The sequence below is a fragment of the Danio aesculapii genome, chromosome 6 (assembly GCF_903798145.1).
Source record: "Danio aesculapii chromosome 6, fDanAes4.1, whole genome shotgun sequence".
NCBI classification, from domain to species: domain Eukaryota; kingdom Metazoa; phylum Chordata; class Actinopteri; order Cypriniformes; family Danionidae; genus Danio; species Danio aesculapii.
Genome location: NC_079440.1, coordinates 8338979 through 8366079, shown reverse-complemented (window position 1 = coordinate 8366079; position 27101 = coordinate 8338979). Strand labels below are relative to the sequence as shown.

The following is a 27101-nucleotide window of genomic DNA, read 5'->3' as shown; positions in this document are numbered from 1 at the left end:
ACATAACATGATTTGTTTTAAATATCTTTTATTAATATCCCTATGTAAATTTCATTTTGAAGTGTAAAAAGAATAATGATATTCATATATAATTTTTTCTTTTACATGCTTTACTCTTTTCTTACAGTTTGCTGTTTTAATGTGGATCCTGACATATGTTGGTGCCTTGTTCAATGGTCTCACTCTTATTATTTTGGGTATGTCCATTTTGTGATTATTATGATTTAATTCATTACATTTGATATTTTATTATTTATTATTCGATAAATATATTTGCTATAGTTTTTGTATCGCAATTTATCATTTAATTCATTTTATTTTTTGTTAATTTTTAAATTTAAAATATATTTTTTATATTATGTTTTCCATTTATTTTAATTTACAACTTTAATTTAAAATATATCTTCTAATTTAATATTTTAGTTTACATTGTCTATCTTTTTTTATTTTATTTTAATTTATAAATTAATTCTTCATATTTGATGTGTTTATTCTTATTGAATTTTAAGTATTATTTAACATTTAATATTTTCTTACTTTTTTTATTATTTAATTTAATATATATATTTTTTAATTTCATATTTTAATTTTAATTATCTTATTTTGCTTTTTATTTCTTTACATTACTATTCTGCATGTAACAACATGACTTCAATTTCAATTTTCCTTTAGGTTTCATTGGTGCTTTCAGTTGCCCGGTGATCTATGAAAAGCATCAGGTAGGTTTGCTCTGTCTCTTTTGCATGTGTACGCAGTGATAACTTCTGGCTCTAGCAGCTGTTGTGCTTAAGTATTTATAGGAATTTTCAGTGTCAATAAACGGCATAATAAATCCATAATAATGATGCAATTACTCTTCCTTATTCCAAATACAGGCACAAATTGACCATTATTACGGACTGGTGAACAAGCAATTCAAAGATGTTGTTGGAAAGTAAGTCTATTTGCTTGCTGAAATATGTGACTGGCGTTCTCATCTATAATGCAGTTAAAATATTAGTTAAATGACAAAAAACATTGCAGACCAGAAATATATAAATACACTCTGCACATCGTGGCCACATCAATACCTCCGATTTGCATTTTTATTCTTCTTTATTTATTTATAATTCAATGGCCCAATTATTCTATGCTCTGTTTTTTGATTCTGATTGGCTGGAAGGTGTACAATAAAATCACATAAGTCAGTTTTGATCAGTTCTAAATAAATCTGCCATCGTAACCAAAGTCATTTAACTCTTCGGCCATTTTTGAAACATCTATCGTATGGTAGCAGTATGTTTAAATGGGGAAACATCAAATTATCCACAATTGCTTGCTAAGCTTAAGATAAAATTTTCTATTAGGAATCACCAATAAAATGAAACAACAACTGACTCTTTCATTTCATTTCTAAACATCCTAATCACACAAAATCTGCAGAAACTCACGTCTGGTTCAAGCCCCTCCCCCAGAGAATTGTCAATGTATATCGATCACTGATTGGCTCTTGTACTAGAAGGTGGGGCTTCATCCACCATATTGACTGTTACACTTTACCCCATTCAAACAGTTGCCTTGAACCGGGCCGAAGCATGCTTGTCCCCCCTCCCGTCTACCCCGACGACCCGCACTCGCATTGCATTCGTGCCTGAGCATGATTACGTCATCGTTGACGCACTGTTCAGTAAGAAGCGCTCTCTCTCAGCACAGTGGACATTTCTTTATATCGTTTTAGTCGTTTGGGATGCAGTGACAGTCAAGTATTTTGCCAAACAGATCAGCCAATTTTTGACGCTCAAACATTTATTTGCGTCTTTAATAATCTACGACAGTTTGTTCATTGAACAGTAAGAATGATTAATAAACACATACGAAACGGAAATAGCATAGTGTAGGGAAATGCATAGTGTGAGTACGCCCTTAGGCTAGTCCTTCAGTTTTTAAACCGTTTTATATAAACAATGTATGCGTATGCAGTTTTTTGTTTTAAACAAGGTTTTATTCATTTAATGATGATCTTGAGGAAACTTTATTTGCCAAGAGGTAGCTAACATGTGTTACTATGAGCTATTAGATATACCGGTGTCATTTTAAATGGAAACAATCTCGCACACTCGCACATTTTTTTTGCCTCTGCGTCATGCATTTTACTTTTGCTTTTTAGTAAGACATTATTTTGTCTCATTTATTTTAGACTAGTCCTTATTCCCTTTAACTATTTTATATTAACAATGTATGCGTATGCAGTTTTTTGTTTTAAACAATGTTTCATTCATTTAATAATGATCTTGTGGAAACTTTATTTGCCAAGAGGTAGCTAACACGTGTTACTATTAGCTATTAGATATACCCATGTCATTTTAAAAGGACACAATCTTCCACACTCGCACATTGTTTTTTTTTGTGTGTGTGTGTGTCTGCGTGGTGTATTTTATTTGAGCTCTTTTAGTAAGACATTGTTTTATAAAAAAAAAATAAATAAAAATAGCAACGCACCTTAACATACCTCCTTTTTAGACTAGCAAACTCATAAGTCCACAAAGTGACACAAAATGTGAAAATTACAGTTGCGCTGGTCTAAAAATAGCAACAAATCACACCATACATGTTTTGCACCTTATTGCGCCTGGTGTATGATGGGGCCCAAAATGCGCATGCAGTATTTTGTTTTAAGCAAAGTGAAAGACTTGTTGCTAAACTCTTTAGTCATTTATTAATGAGCAGTATTTTAGACATGCTATATTTAGTTCAGTGTAAAATGGACCGTTACTTTAATATATTTATCATCAAACAGAATCCGTTTGCACTAAAATAATCATTGTTTACGTGTCATTAACAGGATCCAGGCCAAGATTCCCGGAGCGAAGCCAAAGACTGAATGAAGCAAGTTGGATTGTGTGTTATTTCTGTGCACGAGACGTGATGGTGGAACAAGAGAAGATGGACAGATTCGTGTTTGGTTTGGAAAAAAGGCCTTAGACGATGCAATGTAAACTTTACCCCCCACCCCTTCCCCCTCCCCCAACGTTAGCATAACTGAGTATGAAACTTTTTTTAAACCTCTATCAGTTTCTCACACAAAAGCAGACTCGTCTTTCACACTAGATCTAGACCTCCACGTTTAAAGCAGCTATTTAACACCATTACAGAATGTAGTCCGAGGAACTGAAGTCCACGAAAGCAGGAATGAATGAGGTTATTTGGTTTTTTGTTTGTTTACTATTGGGTCAGTGAAGCGTTGTCTTGTTTGAAGGCCATTTTGATTCATTTCAGTATGATTAAAGGGAGTGAATTGTTTTTGGTTGCGAAGTTCCTTCTCAACAAGTCTTTTTGTTTTTAGCTATTTTTCCCTTTTTCGTTTGTACTTGGAGTGATAGAACACAGCGGTGTTGTGGTGTAACTGTGTTAAAATTGATGCAATTAAATTGTGTTAGAGGTGAAGAGGCTTCTAGTCTTCTGTAGCAGAGTTTAAGAGCAGTTTTTATTTCACACTCGTCTTCAAAGGGATCTGTTATGGCGTATTGCACCCACTGTTTTTAGCCGTTAGTGAAAAACAACTAAAAATAAGTAATCTATAAAGTATGCTGTGTTGGCCTGTCACCTTCCTGTCGTGTCAAAACCGACAACATGTTTGCAGAAATGGCCGTCTCCATCGTGGATCGAATACCTGAAACGGCGCACGCTCTTAAATAAATAAAAAAAAAAAAAAGTCGCAAACTTCAAGCACTGTTTCTTCATGCAGGTCATTTGTAAATGATTATTCAGTTTTGATGAAAGTATGCTGAGGACTGTCTGTGAATGCATTGTGAAAAATAAGCCAATAAAGTACCAATAAAGCTTGTTAGACATACTATTAGATTTTGTGCTTGATTTGCTGGTTTGTGATGGTAATTTTTGGATTTTGGCGCCATCTGGCGGTCCTGCATGGAACTTCATCTGATTTGTTAACTTTAAATGTCAGATGTACAGTGCTCAGCATGAGTAAATCCCATTTTAAATAATAAACATTTTTATTCATTTCTCAGTGAATATAGGTCATATATTTTAGTGTGTTTGAACAAAATAGATTTATAAAAAGGTTATATATTTATTAAAATAATATTTTAGTCTCAGAACATCTTTAGAAATAGATAGGTAATACATTTAAATACATGGGAAATATTGGAAAATAAAATTACAAACTACAAAATGTCAACAATTTTCCCAGAGATGGGTTGCAGCTTGAAGGGCATCTGCTGCGTAAAACATGCAGGATAAGTTGGCGATTCATTCCGCTGTGGTGATCCCTGATTAATAAATGGACTAAGCTAAAAAGAAAATGAATGAAGGAAAATGTCAACAATTTTATAATTGATTTTTTTGTTTCTCTTGAATTTTTCTTTTTTTTTTTTTTTTTTTCTTCTTTTTTATAAATTTTTTAAAAGATATATTTTCCAATTTTGGACCGTTATCATAAGTTATTTTGTTAAATTAGCTCCAGATTTGGTTTCAGTAGTGACTAAACTAATATATATGCACAAATGTAATGTAAAGCTTCCTATTGAACATTAATTTAAATGAGACATTTGTGAGGGGTGTACTCCTGTATGTTGAGCACTGTATGCCTGACATTTATGAAATACTGAATGTGTTTTAAATCTTAAACATGCTGAAGAAAAGAACAGTATAAGGTATGAAATTTTCAGTTTAAACTGTTCATTCATTGGCACAAAAGCTTCTGTTATTGTGTTTTGGCTTGCATGAAGAGTAAATTGTTACTTGATCCTTATCCTTGAATTAAAATCCGGTGGTTTTGTATCCTTATAATTGAGTGGAACAGTCAGATAAATTTGGTGCTTTGTCAAAATCTTATTAATTAGCTTACTTTTCTCTCTACAACATGTTAATTGAGCTTTTACCTGGAGATAATGCTGGAGCTTCACAAGGTTGAACTACAATCATATTAAAAGTATTTCAAATTATTCATGCCAGTTTGCCTTTTATTTATTTATTTATTTATTTATATATATATATATATATATATATATATATATATATATATATATATATATTATTTTTGGTAATGTCTAAATGCATTAAACCCAGATAAATAAGTATTATATACTCACCGGCCACTTTATTAGGTACACCTTGCCTTCAGAACTGCCTTAATTCTTCATGGCATAGATTCAACAAGGTACTGGAAATGTTTCTCAGAGATTTTGGTCTGTATTGACATGACATCATCTCGCAGTTGCCGTAGATTTGTTGGCTGCACATCCATGATTCGATTCTCCCCTTCCACCACATCCCAAAGGTGCTCTACTGGATTGAGTTCTGGTGACTGTGGAGGCCATTTGAGTACAGTGAACTCATTGTCATGTTCAAGATACCAGTCTGAGATGATTTGCGCTTTGACATGGTGCAATCCTGATGTAAGATGGGTACACTGTGGTGATAAAGGGATGGACACGGTCAGCAACAAAACTCAGGTAGGCTGTGGTGTTGACATGATGCTCAATTGGTACTAATGGGCCCAAAGTGTGCCAAGAAAATATCCCCCCCACCATTACACCACCAGCCTGAACTGTTGATACAAGGCAGGATGGATCCATGCCTTCATGTTGTTGATGCCAAATTCTGACCCTATCATCCGAATGTCGCAGCAGAAATTGAGACTCATCAGACCAGGCAACGTTTTTCCAATCTTCTATTGTCCAATTTTGTTGACCCTGTGTGAATTGTAGCCTCAGTTTCCTGTCCTGCTGACAGGAGTGGCAACCGGTGTGGTCTTCTGCTGCTGTAGCCCATCCGCCTCAAGGTTTGACATGTGCATTCAGAGATGCTCTTCTGCATACCTGACATAGATGTAACTGTAACTGCCTACTTGTTCTGACTTGTACTTATTAGTTTGAAGGATAGTGGCAAATTAAAAAGATTAAATAATAGAAAAATATATGTCAGAATGATTCAAACTGACAGAATTTTGGGGCTGCACTCTGATAGTCTTCTATGCATGTTTAAAAGGATCACTTTTTCATTGATACTTATGCTGAGTACAATCACTTCATAATATGATTTACTGATTAAACATATGGATATTAAAGTGATTGTTCTGCCTATGAGGGAAGTATCAATATAAAACTTCCTTTTTACATTTGAAAGAAAAACAAGCCTTAAAATTGTAGATGTTTTATTACTATTTATGAAAGGTTTGCCACACGCAGACACACAGATTTAATGTTTACATTGTCTTCCATCTAACCCTGTATGTGAAAGGGACAGGACACCAATTTATGCCTGTTCAGGGAAACTGCTAGAAGCCCCCCACTGCCATCAATTTAAGCGTTCGTTTTCCACTCTTATTTCGTTTCTCTCATTCATTTTTTCAACTCCAAAAAAAACAACAACAGCTTTTAAGCAGATTTGCCAGGTCTGCTTATGCCTAGTTCACACTACAGGATTTTAAACATCGGCAGATCGCTGTGCTGTTCACACTACATGACTTGATTTTGTGTCTTTTAATCGCTGTGGTGTTCACACTACACGACACTACGTAAATGATCCACAAGAGGGGGGTGACACTACAAGATCTGACTACTACTAGTTCCCCAACACAATCTCACAGCAATTCGTAACTTTTTGATTTAGTGATTAATTCGTACGAATTCGTACGATCTAATTCATACAAATTAGTAGGATTTGCTCATCCGCCAATGACGGTTGGGTTTAGGGGTGGGGTTAGGTGCCACGCCTCCTTTTTAAAATCGTACGAATTCGTACGAATTAGCTGCTAAACTGACAAAACGTAAAATACTTACATTTTCTCGTGAGATCAGGCTGACTAGTTCCCCTACAGCTCAGTCCATCTACCAAAGCACAGCCAATGAAATGTTGAGGGAGGAGTCGTCAGAAAAAGCTGAACACTGCTTGTGTGCTGATTACATCACTGACAGCGTTTCAAGGAAGCATTTAAAAACATCGTCAATCAGCTGATGCATCAGCGGATCAATCGCTCATCTGCAAGGCTCGAGTGGATTGATACACAGAGAGTTTTTAATTTTTGTAATTGAATAACTCTGAAATAAAAACTAACATATCTATAACACCTTGACGTTTCCTAAATATCTGTGTATTTCTTTCTAACATTGTTATTTTTTAAATTACAAAACAGTAAAGAACTGAGCATTTCTACCTTTAATTACCATATTGGTCAGAATGACTGCATGCATGTCTGCTACTTTTTGCTGTGACTTTAAATATGTCTTTTTTTGCCTAGCAACTTCCTGCTAACATAAACATAACTTTCTGATAGCAAAAACATAAATTTACTTCAGATATATCTTTCAAAACAGCAGATCCTGTGCCAGGAAATAGCTCCTGTTTGAAAGTGAAAATGAAAGCGAGGCCCAGACCTTTGTGTTCTAGCATCTTAACTACATATTTATAGGCTGTATTACCAAAAAAGATAATATTTTTCAGGGTAATGGTGTCATCAAATATGATGACAGACATTCAGAGCTTAATTTTACTATATCAAAAGAAGCTTTGAATGTAAATATGACGTGAGAATGTCATATCGTCAAATATGACGTCAGAATGAGCAGTATGGTAATTCTAATAGTTACAGAATGATAGTTCCCCTTTTAATATAGCCTACTCTCGTGTCAGTGTTAACACAAAATGAAGCAAGTGCCTCGATGCCCATTCTGGCCAATCACAGACGTTTCTGATGATCTCCTGAGCACATGGCCATTCACCTCAAGCTGATATGCTCTCTCATTGGCTGCAGCTCGTCACTACATCTGACCGCACGTGGGGTCGAGTTGGGACTGCTCTGGATTATTCAGCATGCTAGATATTGGATTTCCGTCTACGAGGTGTCGTGAAGACTGGCGAGCGCCGTGCACCCGCAGATTTCTTCCCGATCACAGCCCGATCTGTCGGCGAGCTCGTTAACTTCCAAATCGGGCTCAAATCAGGCTTAAAATCCTGTTGTGTGAACTAGGCTTCAATTCATTCAACTTGGACTGCAGTTTTTTTTAAATATACAGTTGTTTGTCCAGAAAAGAAGTGAAGAAACTTAGTTTGATTTATCAATTTACTAGTAGCCAATCAGTGCAACTGTATAAGCAATGCAGTGTCAGAGATCCCGCCCCTTTTCTACTTTCATTTGGAGAAAAAAGTGGTCATGGTTGTCCATAGACACAGGTGTGGACTTAACCAAAAAGCGATGAATTAGGGTGCCCCGACCAATGCCAAGAAGCCAATAGCTTTTTTTAATATAAATGTTCTATCATATGTTGTCAATCTGTATAACCATTAAGATTTTTAACGATATTACTACTTTTCAGAACCGGGGCCCTCATGAATAGTGGAACGTTCCTTCAGTACTGAACATGTAAATCTGATCCCAAATATGGCTAATAAACTGTAAATTTAGTTTGTGAACTTTTTAAAAAATTTTTTATTTGTGAATTTATTGTATTTATTTTGACATTAAGAAGATAAAGGTTAAAATATATTTTTAGCATGCAGCTTATTTACAAAAAACAAAACAAAAAAAATTAATCTACAGAAAAAAATATCTATAGAGAAAGAGTGTTTTCTCCACCCCTGCAAATTGACCTGACAAAGATGACATTTAAGCTAATATTTTTAATTTCTAAAACTGTTTAGTGATCGTTTCAAATAATAATAAAGTAATAACTTTATAATAAGTAATGACATTAGTTTTGAATTGTTCTTGTACGCAGGGGCGTAGCGGACCATTTAAAAGTGTGTGTGTGTGGGGGGGGGGGGGGGGGGGGGCTATATGAGATCATACCTTCATATAATTATTTATCACCTGTTTCTATATGCTCTGTCTCTAAAAGTGAGAGAGAGAGAGAGAGAGAGGTAGTGATAAAGTATCGTCCGTGTTGTGCAGCGATTCATTTGAATGAAGATTAGGTCATCCTGTTGTGCGGGAAAGATCATTAGGGACAGGTGCGCGTGCAGCCAAACAGATTACCACACCGCCTTTCTGAAATGAACTTTCTATTGATTGCTGGGCTTTTTTAGGGGGCAGGAGAGCAGAGGAGAGGTAAGCCTTGTTTTTCCCTCGTCTCGACTGAGCACAGATGTTTCCGTGCTGGGAAGATAATTTGCTGCATGGAGGGCCGCTTTCCTCTCATCGGCACACGCCTCATGCCCGCTCTTCATTCCGTTCGCATTACGATTGTCATTTACTCAGGGATGAATTAGAAAGTTACATCAAATGAGAAATAACAGGAGGGCTAAAGAAGAACGCTCGTGTGGCACAAATAAAAATGGGACATAAGCTTGTATTCTGACTTTCCCAGTGTTTTTTTTGCAGATTTATTATTAAAGAAAAACTGAAATATCACATGGTCCTAAGTATTCAGACCCTTTGCTCAGTATTTAATAAATGTTTGTAATCAGTTTGTAATTAGTTAGTAATTAGTTTGATCTTATACAGACATATTACAGAGTCTTTTTGGGAAAGTTTTTCACACCTGGATTTGGGGATCCTCTGCCATTTCTGCTTGCAGATCCTCTCCAGTTCAGTCAGGTTGGATAGTAAACATTGGTGGAGAGCCATTTTTAGGTTTCTCTTAAGATGCTCAATTGGGTTTAAGTCAGGGCTCTGGCTGGGCCATTCAAGAACAGTCATATATTTGCAATATACAGTTGGTATGGAAAGTATTCAGGCCTCCTTCAATTTTTTACTCTACACACAGCACCCCGTATTGATGATGAGACCACGATAGAACTTTCTGGCCTTAATTCTAAGTGGTATGTTTGGAGAAAACCAGGCACTGCTCATCACCTGTCCAATAAAGTCCCAACCGTGAAGCATGGTGGTGGCATGCATCATGCTGTTGGGGTGTTTTTCAGCTGCAGAGACAGGACGAGGGAAAGTCGAATGCAGCCAAGTACAGGGTTATCAGATGAAAATGTTTTCCAGAGTGCTCAGGACCTCAAACAGGCCGAAGGTTTACCTTCCAACAAGACAATGACCCTAAGCACACAGCTGAAATAATGGAGCGATTTCACAAAAACTCTGATTGTTCTTGAATGGCCCAGCCAGAGCCCTGAACTAAACCCAATTGAGCATCTCTAGAGACCTAAAAATGGCTGTTTACCAATATTCACCATACAACCTGTCAGAACTGGAGAGGATCTGCAAGGAGGAATGGCAGAGGATCTCCAAATCCAGGTGTGAAAAACTTGTTGCATCTTTCTCAAAAAGACTCGTGGCTGTATGAAGTCAAAAGGGGGCTTCTACTAAATACTGAGCAAAGGCTCTGAATACTTACGAGCATGTGATATTTCAGTTTTTAAAAAAAAAATGTTTTAATAAATCCGCAAAAATGTCAACAATTCTGAGTTTTTCTGTCAATAAGGGGTGCTGTGTGAACATTAATGAGGAAAACAAATTAAATGAAAATGATTTCAGCAAATGGCTGCAATATAACAAAGAGTAAAACATATAAGGGTCTGAATACTTTCCGTACCCACCATATCTATGTATATATTAATCAACTGACTGCACTACTTCTTTACATTTAAAATAGTCACAAGACCGACCAAAGTGTTTTGTAACATAATAAAATAAATTAGGTAAGGCATTAAAAACAGGCTAAATAAAATTACTAATAGGCCAGTGTAAACAAGTTGGTTTTAAAAGTGACTTTAAAATAGCCTGGGGGCCATTCTGACCCCCACTGGTAGGTCATTCTAAATGCGTCTCCCAAAAACAACGAATGCATCATCGCCTCTACAAAGGAACATTGTTGGAGTAGTTTTTACAGTTATTCGTTAAGCAGTTCTGTGGGCGCACATGCCTTGTTGATGCCAGAGATCAGAAGAGAATGGCCAGACTGGTTTGAGCTGATAGAAAGGCAACAGTAACTCAAATAACCACTTGTTACAATCGAGGTATGCAGAAAAGCATCTCTGAACGCACAACACGTCAAACCTTGAGGCAGATGGGCTACAGCAGCGGGTGCCACTCCTGTCAGCTAAGAACAGGAAACTGAGGGTACAAAGGCTCACCAAAAAACGTTGTCTAATCTGATGAGTCTCGATTTCTGCTGCGACATTCCAATGGTAGGGTCAGAATTTGGCATCAACAACATGAAAGCATGGATCCATCCTGCCTTGTATCAACAGTTCAGGCTGGTGTGGATATTTTCTTGGCTTACTTTGGGCCCATTAGTACCAATTACCAATTGAGCATCATGTCAACACCCCAGCCTACCTGAGTATTGTTGCTGACCATGTCCACACCTTTATGACCACTGGGTACCCATCTTCTGATGGCTACTTCCAGCAGGATAACAGGCCATGTCATAAAGCGCGATTCATCTCAGACTGGTTTCTTGAACATGACAATGAGTTCACTGTACTCAAATGGCCTCCACAGTCACCATATCTCAATCCAATGGATCCCCTTTGGGATGTGGTGGAATGGGATATTTGCATCATGGATGTTCAGCTGACAAATCTGCAGCAACTGCATGATGCTATCATGTCAATATGGACCAAAATCTCTGAGGAATAGTTCCAGTACCTTGTTGAATCCATGTTGCGATGGATTAAGGCCGTTTTGATGACAAAAGGAGGTCCAACCTGAATCTGCTACTACAATCCGTGTAACTACATTGTAAAAGCGCTACACAAATAAAGATGAATTGAATTGAATTAATAAAGTGTCCGGTGAGTGTAGTAACTTGTTTCTGGGAACCTATTTTTTAAGTGTAAACCTCAAATTACAAACATATCAGGCAAATTTCACAATAAAACATGATGAATTAGCAAAAGGTACAAGTAAACACACTTTATGCCACTTCAGGGTGGCACTCAAATTTATAATCCATAGAAGAAGTAGTTGTTTTTGCTCAATGTAAAGTTTTTAAGAGCAAAATTACAGTGTAAATGTATGTAACTAAGACTTCTGAAATGGGACATGAGTGTATAAGAGAATAGAGACAATAAAAGCAATATAAATGACATCTCTTAAGATTATCGATATGCGCTTCAGTCTGGGGTGAAGGTTTTGGCCACAAGATTTTAGACTTCTCATGGGGGTGAGGTGATGCAGCAGTTCAGATTGACAGTGAAGAGATTTAAAAAAATAATAGTACTTTAAAATGTATTCTAAACTGAACAGGCAGCCAGTGGAATGACTTTAGGTGTGGAGTGATGTGGACTCTTTTTTTAAATCTAATTCTGTACTAATTGAAGATGAGCAATTCGAGTTTTGGAGATGCCATAGTACAAAGAGTTGCAGTAATTTTTTTATGACCTTGGGGGAAAAATAATGGAAATAAGCCAAAACAGAGACAAAAATAGGATGCGAGCGATGGGCTGTCAAATATGATTTTGACAGAGAATTGTCAGAATGATGGTGAATAATTTTTCCATAGTGCTTTTCCAAATACGGGACCTTACAGACCCCTCGTACGTGCCCCTGTCAGAGCCGGTTAGCGTCTCTCCAAATATGATAAGAACGAATACAGACAGCAGCCAAAGCAACCTCCCCAAACAACACGCAAACACACACTCAGAGCATACGACTGCAAAACTATGAAGCTTTCAGATCAGTCATGTCACTGACTCGCAATTCTTGTAATAACGGTGTCAAAAGCTAGTAAATTAAACCAATTTGTGTCACCGGCTTCAGTAACCACAATCTCCAGATTTAGCTACTTGTTTTGGTCTTGGCTCACACTTGCTTAAAAAAAAGGGTTTCTTCGTGTAATAAGTGTAAGAACAAGCCTGTACCATCACATTACTGCTCTCTGGATGTGTGGGCTTCAGACAGGCGCAAAGAAATGAGTAGATTAAAGCCTACATTTGGAGCGGAAATTGTCTCTCTCTAATTTCCCACTGACTGATAATTGAAAATGATGCTAGGGTGATCGACTCACACACATACACACACTTTGATCCAATCCAATTTCAATCCCTTACCCATACCTCTTGTTTCGCACATTACCTTGAAGGGGTAGGCGTGTCCCAATTCTCTTTTGCTTGGAGGTGTAGGGGTAAGGGGAAGCAATATATTGCCCTTCAAATTAACATTTTTCAGGACCACACTGCAAATGAAGGGGTACATCAGCCTGATCTCTTGAGGAAACGTAACTATTTTATGCTTTTGTCAGTTTAGTGGCTAATTATTAGGTATTCACACACACAACACGTCCAAACTTGAAGCGGATGGGCTACAGCAGCAGAAGACCACACCGGGTGCCACTCCTGTAAGCTAAGAACAGGAAACTGAAGCTACAATTCACACAGGCTCACCAAATTAGACAATAGAAGATTGGAACAATGTTGAATGGTCTGATGAGTCTAGATTGTTGTTGCAACATTTGAATAGTAGGGTCAGAATTTGGCTTCAACAACATGAAAGCATCCATCCATCCTGCCTTTTATCAATGGTTCAGGCTGATGGTGGTGGTGTAATGGTGTGGGGGATATTTTCTTAGCACACTTTGGGCCCATTAGTACCAACTGAGTTTTGTGTAAACGCCACAGCCAACATGAGTATTGTTGCTGACCATGTCCAACCCTTTATGACCACAGTGCACACATCTTCTGATGGCTACTTCCAGCAGGATAACACGCCATGTCATAAAGCGTGAATCCTCTAAGACTGGTTTCTTGAACATGACAATGAGTTCACTGTACTCAAATGGCCTCCACAGTCACTTCCACAGTGGAACGGGAGATTCTCATTGTGGATGTGCAGCAACTGCGTGATGCTATCATGTCAATATGGACTAGAATTTCAGAAGAATTTTCCAGTATTGTTGAATCTATGCCACAAAGGATTGAGGCAGTACTGAAGGCAATAATAAATAGCTCTTTTCAATGTTCTGATGAAGAAATCTGAGGGTGAGTAGATTTACAGCAAGTTATCATTTTTGGGTGAACTTTATGTTTAACACGTTCATAATATAATATAGGGTAATATAAATTATTAGCCCTCCTGTGTAGTTTTTGTGTGATGTTTAATTCAGCAAGACATTTTCACAGTATTTCCTATAATATTTTTTCTTCTGGAGAGTCTCATTTCATTCATTCATTCATTCATTATCTTTTCGGCTTAGTCCCTTTATTAATCAGGGGTCTCCACAGCGGAATGAACCACCAACTTATCCAGCATATGTTTTACGCAGCGGATGCCCTTTCAGCTGCAACCCATCACTGGGAAACACCCATACACTTCTGTTCACACACATACACTAAGGACAATTTAGCCTACCCAATTTACCTATAGCAAATGTCTTTGGACTGTAGGGGAAACCAGAGCATCTGAAGGAAACCCACACAGAAATGCCGACTGACCGACAACTTTCTTGCTGTGAGGCGGGAGAGCTACCCACTGCGCCACCGTGCTGTCAACGTCTAATTTGTTTCAGTCTATTTTTTACATTTAATTTTTTTTATTATGTAAAGCAAATTTTAAGACTTAGTTCTCCCCCAATTGTCTAAAGAACAAACCACCTTTATCTAATAGCATGCCTAATTAACTTATTGTGCCAAGTTAACATTATTAATGTAGTTGATTGCACTTTAAGCTAAAATATTTGCAAAAAAATGCAGTAAAATGTTGGCATAAATAAAAGAAATCAGTTATTAGAAATGACATATTACATATTAAAACTAGTATGTTGAAAAACAAATTCTGAATGTGAATTCTGAAAAAATATGAAAGGAATTCAGACATAACAGGAGGGCTTATAAATCTGACTTCAACTGTACATATCTAATTTTATCTTTACAATGATAGAATGCTTTCTACCACACTGCTTACAGTATTCAGTAAACAGCGAGTTTTCTGAGCACAGACTGTGTTTACATGTGTGCGCATGCAGCCCATGTCTGTGTTTACATCCAGAGCTGTAATCTCAGTCCTGCGAACCCTCCACAGATGCTGTTAGGATGTGTAGCAGAGGCTCATATCCAGCAGTGAATATTACCTCCTCCACCTCAGCCCTGGGGTGTTCACTACCCTGCAATCCAAACACCTGCCCTGACAGACAGCAAACCTTCTCTGGCCACCAATACACGAGGCAAGTAAGCAGAAGAAATATGAATAATACTGTAATGTTTATTGGCTGATTTTGGATCAATTTAAATTACTTGCTTAATTAATGTAACGTGGAAATTTTGATGTAACAAACCATTTATTAATCTATTGTATGCAGTTACTAAGAATAATGCAAGGTCTGTTGATAATATTCCTGTTATTTCTGAAGGTAAAATGATTTAATATGAGACAAAAGAATTGAATTGCATGAAATATGGTTTGTCAGAGAACAAAATAATTACAATGACATTATTAATATTGCAGAAAAAAGAAATCTTTAGGATAAACCTTTTGATTTTCAAGGGCATAATAATAATTTTAATTAATTACATACATTAATTAATTACATACATTAATTTTATTGTAGGTATGTATATATATATATGTATATATATATATATATATATATATATATATATATATATATATAGTTTTTTTTTGTTTTTGAGCAACTTTATAAAAATTTGTATGCAAGTATTTAGTATGTAAGTATGTTGTTTTGGCCTTTTTTTGGTCATCTCTGTTTTCAGTTTCATCCCTGTAACTATTTAAAAACACATATTAAATAGTTGAACATGGGTTAACCAAGGAATAATTAATCCTCATTCTATGAAGCATATCCTGTAGAGCACTCATTGAGAGCCTTTAATCAAAATTTGTCAAATTAATGTCAAATTAAACTAAAACTTTCAGCACTGTGACAATTAATGCTTCAAGACATCAATCATTTCAATGTTCTTTCTTTCTTTTTAAAATATCAGATGTTAATTGAAATTGACATTGGTCATGTCAATGTTATGGTTTGTGTTATGTTTAGGTGACCAAATATCAGTGTGTATTAAACATTTTATGTACAATTTTATGTAAAATCCTCATATCAATTGTGGTAAATTTACCATATTCTTCAATGCGGAAGTCTGCTTGTTTTTACGATTTAGAACTTCATTCAGTTGCCTTCAGGAGAAATGATTAAGAATAATAAATGGTAGAAAATGATCAATCTACTTGCTCTACAAATAAGTTTGTTTCTGACTATACATATAAAGTAAAAAAATCCAATATGTAACTATCAGTTTGCAACACCAAGCAGGATAACGAGCTGTTAACGTCTAAAAATCAGTGGAAGTGAATGAGACCGGAAGTCTTGAGCCAAAAAAATTCTAATGGCTGCGTCAACTCGTACGTGAAGAATAAGGTCAATATAGTATAGTATAGTATAGTATAGTATAGTATAGTATAGTATAGTATAGTATAGTATAGTATAGTATTATAAGCATAATGTAAGATGTAACAACAATAGGCTACTGGAAAAAAAAAGTTACCTTAATCATGTTATCAAAAGGCACCACCCTGCTGAAAATAACTGCTTAAACCAGCCTAAGCTGGTTTTAGCTGGTCGACAAGCCTGGTTTTAGAGGATTTTGGCCATTTCCAGCCTGGTTTCTGACCAGTTAAAACCAGCATTACTAGCCTGTTTAATGATGGACATAGCTGGTTTTGGTTGGGCTCCCAGCCTGGCCAGGCTGATCAAGCTGGTTTTAGCTGGTCATTTACCAGCCTGACCAAATAAAACCAGGCTGGAAATGGCCAAAACTCCTCTAAAACTAGGCTGGTTGACCAGCTAAAACCAGCTAAGATGTTTTTTTTTTCAGCAGAGCAGGTCCTTAAAATATACCTCCATCAAAATATTGTGGCTATAAGTATAATAAAAGATCATTAAAGAACAGTTAGTTGGAGAGATTTCAGGATTAAACCACATCTCTCCAGCAGGGGTCAGTGTAGGCTTTGTGAATGGCTGTTGGCAGGACTCCCTCAAGATTGAACCTCAGGTGAAAACACCTCAGTGGGCTTAAGAGAGCCTGTCTGCTTCATCGCTCTGGTCCACCCTGTCGTTTCAGATCTGTGCAGTGGTGAGAGGACAGACAAAAGAAAAGAAGGAATACAGTCTGGTACACTGACAGATGAGTGTATTATCTGTAGTGATTTTGCTCTTATTTTGAACCGAGAACAAAAATGGGGGGGGAAATAGGAAGGAGTTTGTGGAGTCACACACTGCTGTCACTTATAAAATGACCACTCATAAAAACAATATTGGATTGTTCATGATTAGTCTAGTCCATACAATCAGCAAACTAGACACATCTTCAGTAAACATTCTAAGGGGCATCCAGATGAATTAAGCTGCTGAATGAATTTAAAGTTGGTAATTATGATTACAGATATATACAGATTTGAGCAGGATCTAAACTCTTTTTAGCCGATACTATACTTTCAACCTCATCCATAGTTGAAGAAAACCTGGATGTATAAGGTTGCCTTATTTTAATAATGTGAGTTCTAGAATTTAAATAAATAAATAAATAAATAATCTTTTAACTTCAAGGCCATTTTTAAAATAATGTTTTTTACATTTTTTTTTCACATGAATAAAATACATTTTACCTAATAAAAGCAACATAAGCATTAGTGTTTAAAAACTGTTGTTGACAAAAGGTTGAGAATCACTGCCTTAATTGTATTTAGTATGTAAATTATACATACAGTGCATCCGTAAAGTATTCATAGCGCTTCACTTTTTCCACATTTTTTATGTTACAGCCTTGTTCCAACATGAATTAAATTCATTAATTTCCTCAAAATTCTACACATAATACCCCATAATGACAATGTGAAAAAAGATTTTTTGAAATTGTTGCAAATTTATTAAAAATAAAAAACCTGAAAAAAAAATCACATGTACATAAGCATTCACAGCCTTTGCTCAATACTTTGTTGTTTGGCAGCATTACAGCCTCAAGTCTTTCTGAATATGATGCCACAAGCTTGGCACACCTGTCTTTGGGAATTTTTGCCCATTCCTCTTTGCAGTACCTCTCAAGCTCAGTCAGGTTGAATGGGAAGTGACGTTGTACAGCCATTTTCAGATCTCTCCAGAGATGTTCAATAGGATTTAGGTCTGGGCTCTGGCTGGGTCACTCAAGGACATTCACTGAGTTGTTGTGAAGCCACTCCATTGATATTTTGGTGGTGTGCTTTGGGTCATTGTCCTGCTGGAAGATGAACCGTCGCCCCAGACTGAGGTCAAGAGCACTCTGAAGCAGGTTTTCATTCAGAATGTCTCTGTACATTGCTGCATTCATCTTTCCCTCTATCCTGACTAGTCTTCCAGTTCCTGCTGCTGAAAAACATCCCCACAGCATGATATCTTCCGCCTGGCTACTCTACCATACAGGCCTGATTGGTGGATTGCTGCACAAATAGTTGTCCCTTATGTAAGGTTCTCCTCTCTCCACAGAAGAATGCTGGAGCTCAGACAGAGTGACCATCTGGTTATTGATCACCTCCCTGACCCTTCTCTCCCGATCACTCATCTTAGATGGCCGGCCAGCTCTAGGTAGAGTCCTGGTGGTTCCAAACATCTTCCACTTACACATGATGGAGGCCACTGTGCTCACTGGAACTTTCAGAGCAGCAGACAAATTTCTGTAACCTTCCCCAGCCTTGTGCAGACAATTCATTTGTCTTCATGTTTGGTTTGTGCTTTGACATGCACTCTCAACCCTGGGACCTTATAGAGACAGGTGTATACCTTTTCAAATCATGTCCAATCAACTGAAACTGCAATTAAGCTGTTAAAACATCTCTAGAATGATCAGTGGAAACAGAATGTACCTGAGCTCAATTCAGAGCTTCATGGCAAAGGCTGTGAATACTGATGTACATGTGATTTTTCAAGTTTTTTATTTTTAATAAATTTGCAACAATTTCAAAAAAATATTTTTCACATTGTCATTATGGGGTATTGTGTGTAGAATTTTGAGGAAATAAATGAATTTAATCCATTTTTGGACTAAGGCTGTAACATAAAAAAATGTGTAAAAAGTGAAGCGCTATAAATGCTTTCCGAATGCACTGTAATAACTGTGTAAACCATAATATATAGCTTACACTAGACAAATATTGTAGTAGTTCCTAGAACTAGATATGGAGGTACTGTTTTTGTGGTGTGTTCTTCCTACAGGATCAATTATAGGAACCCGTTTTGGTGGGGGAAAAAAATCCGGTTCCCATACAGCAAAAAACAAAACAAAACAACATAAAAACAGTGAGTTTAAATAAATACTACTGCAATAAGAACAAAATTTCTCTGGGAACTGCTTGGTGGCTAGTTCCTATAATTGACTTGCTATTACTACCTGGTGTGAAAGCCACTAATAATATTTTTGAAATGGTACCACTGTAGTGACAGTTATTTTACCCTATACAGTGTTTTATAACTGGTGGTAATCATTGTGAATGTGACGCAACAGTAATTACATGTTCGTTCTTTTAACTTTTACCACATTTTTCTGTGTCTGTCTGATGTTTGTTTGCACCTTACTAAATAGCCCTTCCCCACAGTGTCCCAGTCATTTTCTCATTTATTAAAAATAGACATGTTTTCCTCTCTTCCATTCTGCCTTTTTTGTGTTAGCTTCTCCTTTCTTGGGAAATTAAAATGTGGATCAAAGGTCGACTCCGTAATCCAGGGGAGACTTGTAGGAAGTGCCACTTGGCAGGAGTTAATTAGGAGACCATCTCTGGGGTACAGTTACTAATACCACCCAGCAATGTAATAACAGGCAGGAAATTCATTTGTACTCTCTTCCTGTCACAGTTTCCCAACAAGAGACAAAGAGCCATCTTTCGCTTTCTCACAAGGGTTCAATTTATTCTTAAATAGCATTTCAAAAGTTGTCTGTAAATATCCAGAAATTTCCTAGCGGACGCTTTGTTTGATTTTGCTAAAGAGGATATAGAGATGGCAGATGGTACACGAGTCTAGTTCTTCTTGGAATATTGACAAGAAGAGAGAGAGAGAAAGGAGAAAACAGGGGAAAAGCATGAATGGAGACTGACTTGAACAGTTTGCAGTTTAAACCCAATTATCATGTCAGAAGAAAACCAAAGAGATCACTCATTTGTTCAAAATTGGCACTGTTTACTTTCTTAATACGCTTTCTTTTATTGTAAATGATGAACCAGTGCACATAATATAAGATGCAAAATGTTTGCCTTCATAATACAGTATATGTAAGGTAATACTGGGATCCTGGTTCAGATGAAAAACAGGTTCAGCAATTTTTTAATGGATTTTCACAACTAATCTGGTTTACAAATAATGTTGTTTCACATTATAAACGACAAAAACCTTGTGTTATACACCTTATATGCCTATTTAGCAGTGTCAGATTGACCTGCTTCACCTTGACTCATGCATTTCTCTTACTATTTGACATTTTCACTTCAAATGCTGAAATGACTTGTGTTTTTTATTTCAGATTCTTCAAACCATGTGAATAAGAGGCACACTATTGGCTGTTGGTTGCTAAGCATCTAGCAGTAATATTCTAACAGGGTTGCAAAAGTGAGTAAAAATGTGAAACGTTGCTTTACTCTGTGTTAAAAGCAGGATTAAGAACAGCCAGTGGTTTTTAGTGCTAAATTGTTGGTATACATTAAAGACAGGGTATGAGATTTTGTTCAAAACATACATGTTGTTGTTATGCTGTTTGAAAATCTCTTCACATGCGAGGTCTGCATATGTGCATTTATCGGTTAATGTAATGTGTATTTTATATTTAACGCATTTATTGTGTATGGCCATACACCCAAAGCGCTTCACAATCATGAGGGGAGTCTCTCCACACAACCACCGGTGTGCAGCATCTATTTGGATGATGCGGCGGCAGCCACAGGACAACAGCGCCAATGCACTCACCACACACCAACTATAGGGGGAGGGGAGAGACAGTGATAGAGCAAATTCTGTGGATGGGGATGATTGGGAGGCCATGATTAGTAAGGGCCAATGGAGGGAATTTGACCAGGACACCCGGGTTACACCCCTACCCTATACAAGAAGTGCCATGGGATTTTTAATGACAACAGAGAATCAGGTTCTTGGTTTAACGTCGCATCTGAAAGACGGCACTCACTGATTTTATAGTGTCCCCTTCACTTTACTGGGGCATTAGGACACAGACAGCAGGTTGAGTGCTTACCACACACCAGCTATAGGGAGAGTGGAGAGACATTGATAGAGCCATTTCTGTGGATGGGGACGATTGGGAGGCCATGATCGGTAAAGGCCGATGGAGAGAATTTGGCCAGGGCACTGGGGTTACACCCCTACTCTTTACAGGAAGTGCCATGGGATTTTTAATGACCACAGGGAGTCAGGTCTCATCTGAAAGTTGGCACTCACTGACAGTATAGTGTCCCCTTTAATTTACTGGTGCCGTAGGACTCACACAGCCCCCTACTAGCCTCACTAACACCACTTCCAACAGCAACCTAGTTTTCCCATGTGGTCTCAGCCCTGCTTAGCTTCAGTCAATAACCGGTCTTGGGCTGCAGGGTGATAAGGCTGCGGCTTGGGTTTCCAGGTTTCCTCAACATAACTAGCCCAATAGCCTAAGAATAGCCTAATGCCAATCAAAACTGTTTACAGTATGCATTATGGTTTCTTCTTTGAAAATAGAACTGAAATTGACAGCACAGCTGGCGCTGTGTTTCCTTTATGCCCATCATGTGCCATCCAGTTAAAAACTTAATGGAAGAACTGTGTTGGAAGTGAACCCTAAACCTGTGAAATCAATTTTAAATGAAAGAGATTTTAAAAATCTAAAATAAAAGTGAAATATATTCATTCAATTTTCAATCGACAGACTTTATTTTGGCAGATTACATATAGTTTTGCGTTTATTATTTAGCAACAAACCTTGAGAGACTTGCCAATATGTTACCACTGAAATGAAAACAGCCGCACACACGGTCTCTCCTCTAGTGCTCCTGTGCCTCACAAAAGTGTACTTACTCTGTTTCATCATCCTAGCGCCTTTCCTAGTTTAAAATCATTGGTGGAATATAAATCTGGTAGAGTAAAATATTTCATCATGTCAAACCTTTAACCTGTGGAATAAAAACAACAACAAAAAAAATCCCACGGCAAGTGTTAAAAGTAGTCTAAATCCATGGGAAAACCACAAACTTGCCAACACTGCGCTCATGTGTTTTGGACGAGGTATGGATTATTCAGAGAGGACAGGATCTTTAGCCTTAGCAACTTTAACCTCTGAAATCAGCTCGACATTTCAAAGGTAGAGTTTACCCAAAGTTGACAATTTTCTTTCCCTCAAGTGGTTCCATACCTTTAAGTTTGCTTCTGTTGAACATTCTGTTAAAGATATTTAGAAGAAATGTTAGAAACCTGCAACCACTGACATCTAGTAGGGAAAACAAATACTCTGGACATCAGTGGTTTTAGGTTTCCAACATTTTTCTAAATAACTAGGCAGCAGACTGAGGCACGCCCAGTATTTTACTTTAAAACATTTTCATGAACTTGCAGTAGTGCACAAACTCTCGCAAGGTCAAGATACTAGTAAAATAATACATTGAGGTTTAAAAAAGTTACTTATAGAACACTTGCCATCATGCAGACAAATTGGGCCCTCTAATAGTAACTTCTGGGACCCCTAAATTGTGTGGGCCCTTAGAATCGTCGTAACACAGCAAATTAAACTGCCAACTTATCCAGCATATGGATGCCCTTCCAGCTGCAACCCAGTACTTTGGACTGTGGAGGAAACCGGAGCACTTAGAGGAAACCCACACTAACATGGGAGAACATGCAAACTCTACAAAGAAACATTAACTTCCCCAATCAGGGCTCGAACCAGCAACAGTGACAGTTTACCATATTTACACTATGGGTTCTAACGTCAATAATCTATTGTAAACTATTGACCCTATTTGATTCATAGTAAGTGCCTCCATGATCTTCGCAAAGTAGCTGTGATTTACCTTTACTTGTTGAACCTGAGCTATTCCTTTAGCAAACATCCTCTCTTTTCTTTTAGACAGAAACTGCTCTCCATCTTTAACCTTATGTGTAAGGTAGTTTATAGGTCACAGATGCAGTTAAGTCCTGTCCGAGCTGTCCATTAACATTACAACTGTCTGCCTGTGTGCATGAATGTGCGTGTATAAGTTTTTGTTGATCCCATATATGTGGTCTGAACGCATTCCCATCACAGCATCGGAGTGTGTCCCATGTAAGACACATTTCTCATCTGCTCTGGCGTGTCTGTTCGCCTCTATTGCAGTCAAGGGAGTGACCGGTTCTCTGGTAAATAAGCAACTCTCGTCTGCGTGACCTTTCCGAGTCCGTCCAGTGTGGAGCAAGGAGAACTGAGCGGATAAATGGAGAGAGACAGAGTCAAGCCAGCACTACACTGACACCGCTAAGAGGACAGGACAGAGAGGACATTGGAACAACAATGGAGAAAAGAGAGAGAGAGACTCTGAGTGCACTCTGAACAAGAAAGCAGCAAAGGGAGGGTCTCTCTCATAATGTCTCCCTCCCTCGCTGTGTCTAGTCCATCTGAAATACGATACTAATTACATTTATTGCCTCCACAAACTCCATCTGAAATTACAGAGCATGGAAAGGGGAGGGGGGTTGACAGAGGAAGATCACGGAAGAAGAGAGAGAAGGAGGAAGAAAGGTCAACAGGACTGGGTCTAAAATAGACGACGAGGCTTCCATTAAAAAGGCATAAAACAAAATCCATACTTCTAAAACCCCACAATTAAAACACCACGACTCCTGTCAAAACAAGGTCAGCACGTGTCTTTTGAGGAATAGACTAACGCATTCAAGGTCGTGCCTTTCTTTCTTGTCTCTTCCAAATGCCTGTGAACATTTGTTCTTGACTTCTGCTTTAGTTCAGAGATGATTCATCTGCTTTCCCACAAGGAGGAGAATGCCTGACAAGAAGACAAAATCCCAAAGTTGAAGCTTTTATTTGGTCAAGCTTTTTTAAGCTGATAAAAGCTGAAATAAAACTCCACTTGTCTCCTTTGTCCTTTATCCTTGACTCTTCTATACTTGTTCAGTTGCTTTTTTTCTCCATTCCTCTACTTTCTTTCAATTTGTTCTCTTCATTGCGTCTTACTTTACATCTCTTCTGATCTTTGCTCCTTCTCATCCCTTCTCATATTAACTCTTTCATGTTCTTGTCTTCACCCTTTCTATCTCTTCTTGTGTCCCTTTTCTTTTTCTCCTCCTTTTATCATCTCTTTTCTCTTCCAGTGTTTGCTTGTTTTGTCCTGTCCACTTTTCAAGCTCATCCTTCTCACAACCTTGCTTCGTCTTCGCTCTTTTTTTTTCATCAAGTCTCTTCCAATCTTTACATTTCTTCTTAATTGTCTCATCTTAACATAAACTACATGTAAAACCCCCCCAACAACTTATGGCTGGGGTTTCGGCTGCACTGTGAGCTATAGGGGGCAGCTGTGACCTAATGGTTAGAAAGTTGGACTTGTAATTAAAAAAGTTGCAGGTTTGAGTCTGGCAGGTCTGTTGCTCTGGCAGGGATGGTTGGTGGTGGGAGTGAATCACCAGATCTCTCAATACCACAGCTGAGGTGATTCCCTTGAACAAGGCAACGATCCCCCAACTGCTCCCTGGGTGCCGCAGCAATGGCACTGGGTGTGTGTTCATGGCTGTGTGTGTGCACTTGGATGGGTTAAATGCAGAGTACAAATTCTGAGTATGGGTCACCATGCTTGATCATGTCATGACTTTCACTATTGATTTCGACATCACTGCTTGAGCTCAAGGCCTACTGACCCTGGCCGGCCTAAAGAAAGCCTTGGCTAGCACTGGCCCAAGAGTGCAACTCTCTTCCACATCTCATATCTTCTCTATTCATCTCTGTCATATTCTGTTCTTTCACAAAATTCTATCCATTCCTCATCTTGCCTCAGCCTTTCATTTAAATGTTTCTGCTCTTCATGTCTTGTCAACTTCTCTCTTCAACATTCCCTCTTTCCTTCACCATTTTGTCTCATCTTCTCTCTTTGGTTGCCTTCATTTCTCCCTCTTGTTTTATTTTATTTTAGATCCTTCAGCTCATGCCATCTCTTCATTTTCTAATCTCCCCTTCATTCCTTCCATCACAGCTCATTCTTTCATCTCCTTACGTCTATTCCTTTACCTTCTCCTTTTTTAAGGACCATTCTCTTCAACTTTGTGTCTTCTCTTTCTTTATCTTGTCCTTTGTGTCTTCTTGGCTTGTCCTGTTCCTTCACTGCTCATTTTGTTTCATCTCTTATTTTTTCCCCTATCCTCATCTCACCTTTATCTTCAGATTACCATCTTCTTATCGTGTCTCATCTTTTTATATTGTTTAGTCTCACTTTTTTCCCTCTCTCTTGTTTTTTTGTCTTCCTCATCTGTGAGTTCCTGAGTACTTTGTTCCTGTCTTCTCTATGTTTACTTTTTAGTGTCCTATCCATTCCCTCTTCCTCTGGATCTTCGTCTTTTTTCATCTTCTTCTTGTCTATTTCATCTTCTCATCTTGTCTAATCCTTTCATCTAATATTGTCCGTCTTTAGTCCTTTTTATCTTCTCTTCTTTTTGCCTCTCCCTTCTTTTGTTTAATGTTTGCCTTGCACTGTCCCTGGTTTCATTTAGTTTTTTTTTGTTCTCTTTCTATTTTGCTTTGTCTACAATCTTCTCCTCTTAGACTCAGTTTTTTCTCATCTTGTCTCTTAAGATTATCTTTCGTATTAATAGCCACTGTTCCATTGTTTCGTCTAAAGCGAGTGAGCCAGTGCATGCCTGGGTGAGTTGTGTAGACACAGTAACTTCCGAGGCCTCATCTCTTCGTTGTCTTTCTAAAACTCTCAGCTCCCTTTTAAATACATAACTCACCAGAAAATTATACCTTCATTTTATGGTCTTTGAAATATGGCTTCACAGAAGATTAACCGACCTTGATTTACACAGATACAGCAAGTGTGATTATTCATATGACTTTATTTGGTGTGAGGCCTAACCTTTTGGGATCGCCTGTTGAAGGTCGCCTTTGATCAAATTACCATGGACCCTCACTGAGAGAGAGAGAGAGAGAGAGAGTGTGTGTGAGTGTGTGTGTGTATGTGCTTGCGTTAAATAAAAAAACACTGTCCCTCATGTGGCCGGCATACCAAATAGTGAAAGTGTCACGTTAAGATGCATCCTGCATCTCTCCCACCTCCCCTAATGACCCAGCTTCTCTCTCCTTCTCTCCTGTTACACCAGAAGGATGATTAACTGAGTGTGTGTGTGCGCGCACACCCTCCTAGAGCAAACCAGCAAAGTCATGAGAAGCCCAGTTTTGATTGAAGGGTTTTTGGATAAAATGTGCAAGATGAGGCCTTGAGCTTTGCTGGCTTGCCCTAAATGTCCCATATGAGCAGAAAAAATCCTTTTCAGAACTTCAAAACCGAGCGATCTTCTTACTTGGGTTCGGGTGCTTCAGTAAAGGATGCCTGAGGCCTTTCGTGTTGGGTTAGTGTTTGCTTTTATGTGAAGTGATACATTTATTTAGCCTTGTGGCATTTAGTGCTACCTATTCTGTCAAGAGAGAAAGGACCCATTAACATAACATCTGTCTCCGAGGTTTTAAGAGGCTCTTCTTATCTGAAATTCATACGGGCTGTGTTTGAAATGGAGTAGGAGTGTACTGCTGTAAGCAGAGTGCTGTACTGTATGTGCTGTTGCTTGTACTATTGTTGATGAACAGAGTGTGTCACTGAATTTAGATAGCATGATCTGTTTACAGTTTGAATAGGTCATTTAAACATTAAATTTTTGGTCTGCATTTATAAATACTTGAGACATGGTCTGCATGAGAAATTAAGTTAGACAAAGAGACAAAGTTACCATTAGCTCTACTGTAAAAGATCTGGGTGTTGTATTAAACAGCAGCTTAGCTTTTGAAAATCATATCTCCCATGTGACAAAAGCCGCCTTCTTTCATCTGAGAAATATCGGTAAGTTATAAAGTATGCTATCCATCTCAGATGCAGAAAAGCTAGTTCATGCTTTTATGACTTCTAGGATAGATTACCAAAATACTTTGTTCGCTGGTTGCCCAGCATCCTCTATTAATAAACTTCAGTTTATTATTTAAATTCAGTAAAAAATGCAGCTTCCAGA

General features: G+C 37.8%; 1 protein-coding gene across 3 annotated transcripts in view; it reads left to right on the top strand.

Annotated features, from left to right (window-relative positions):
• Window positions 1-4943, top strand: part of rtn4a (reticulon 4a) — a 31120-nt gene extending 26177 nt beyond the window's left edge. For all 3 annotated transcript variants that reach the window (XM_056459409.1, XM_056459410.1, XM_056459411.1), the window contains exons 4-7: window positions 128-197; window positions 673-719; window positions 876-934; window positions 2822-4943. In XM_056459409.1, coding sequence (XP_056315384.1) covers window positions 128-197; window positions 673-719; window positions 876-934; window positions 2822-2864 — 219 coding nt within the window. In that variant the 3' untranslated portion in view covers window positions 2865-4943. The remainder of the gene's footprint in view (window positions 1-127; window positions 198-672; window positions 720-875; window positions 935-2821) is intronic.
• The last annotated feature ends 22158 nt before the right edge of the window (window positions 4944-27101 follow it).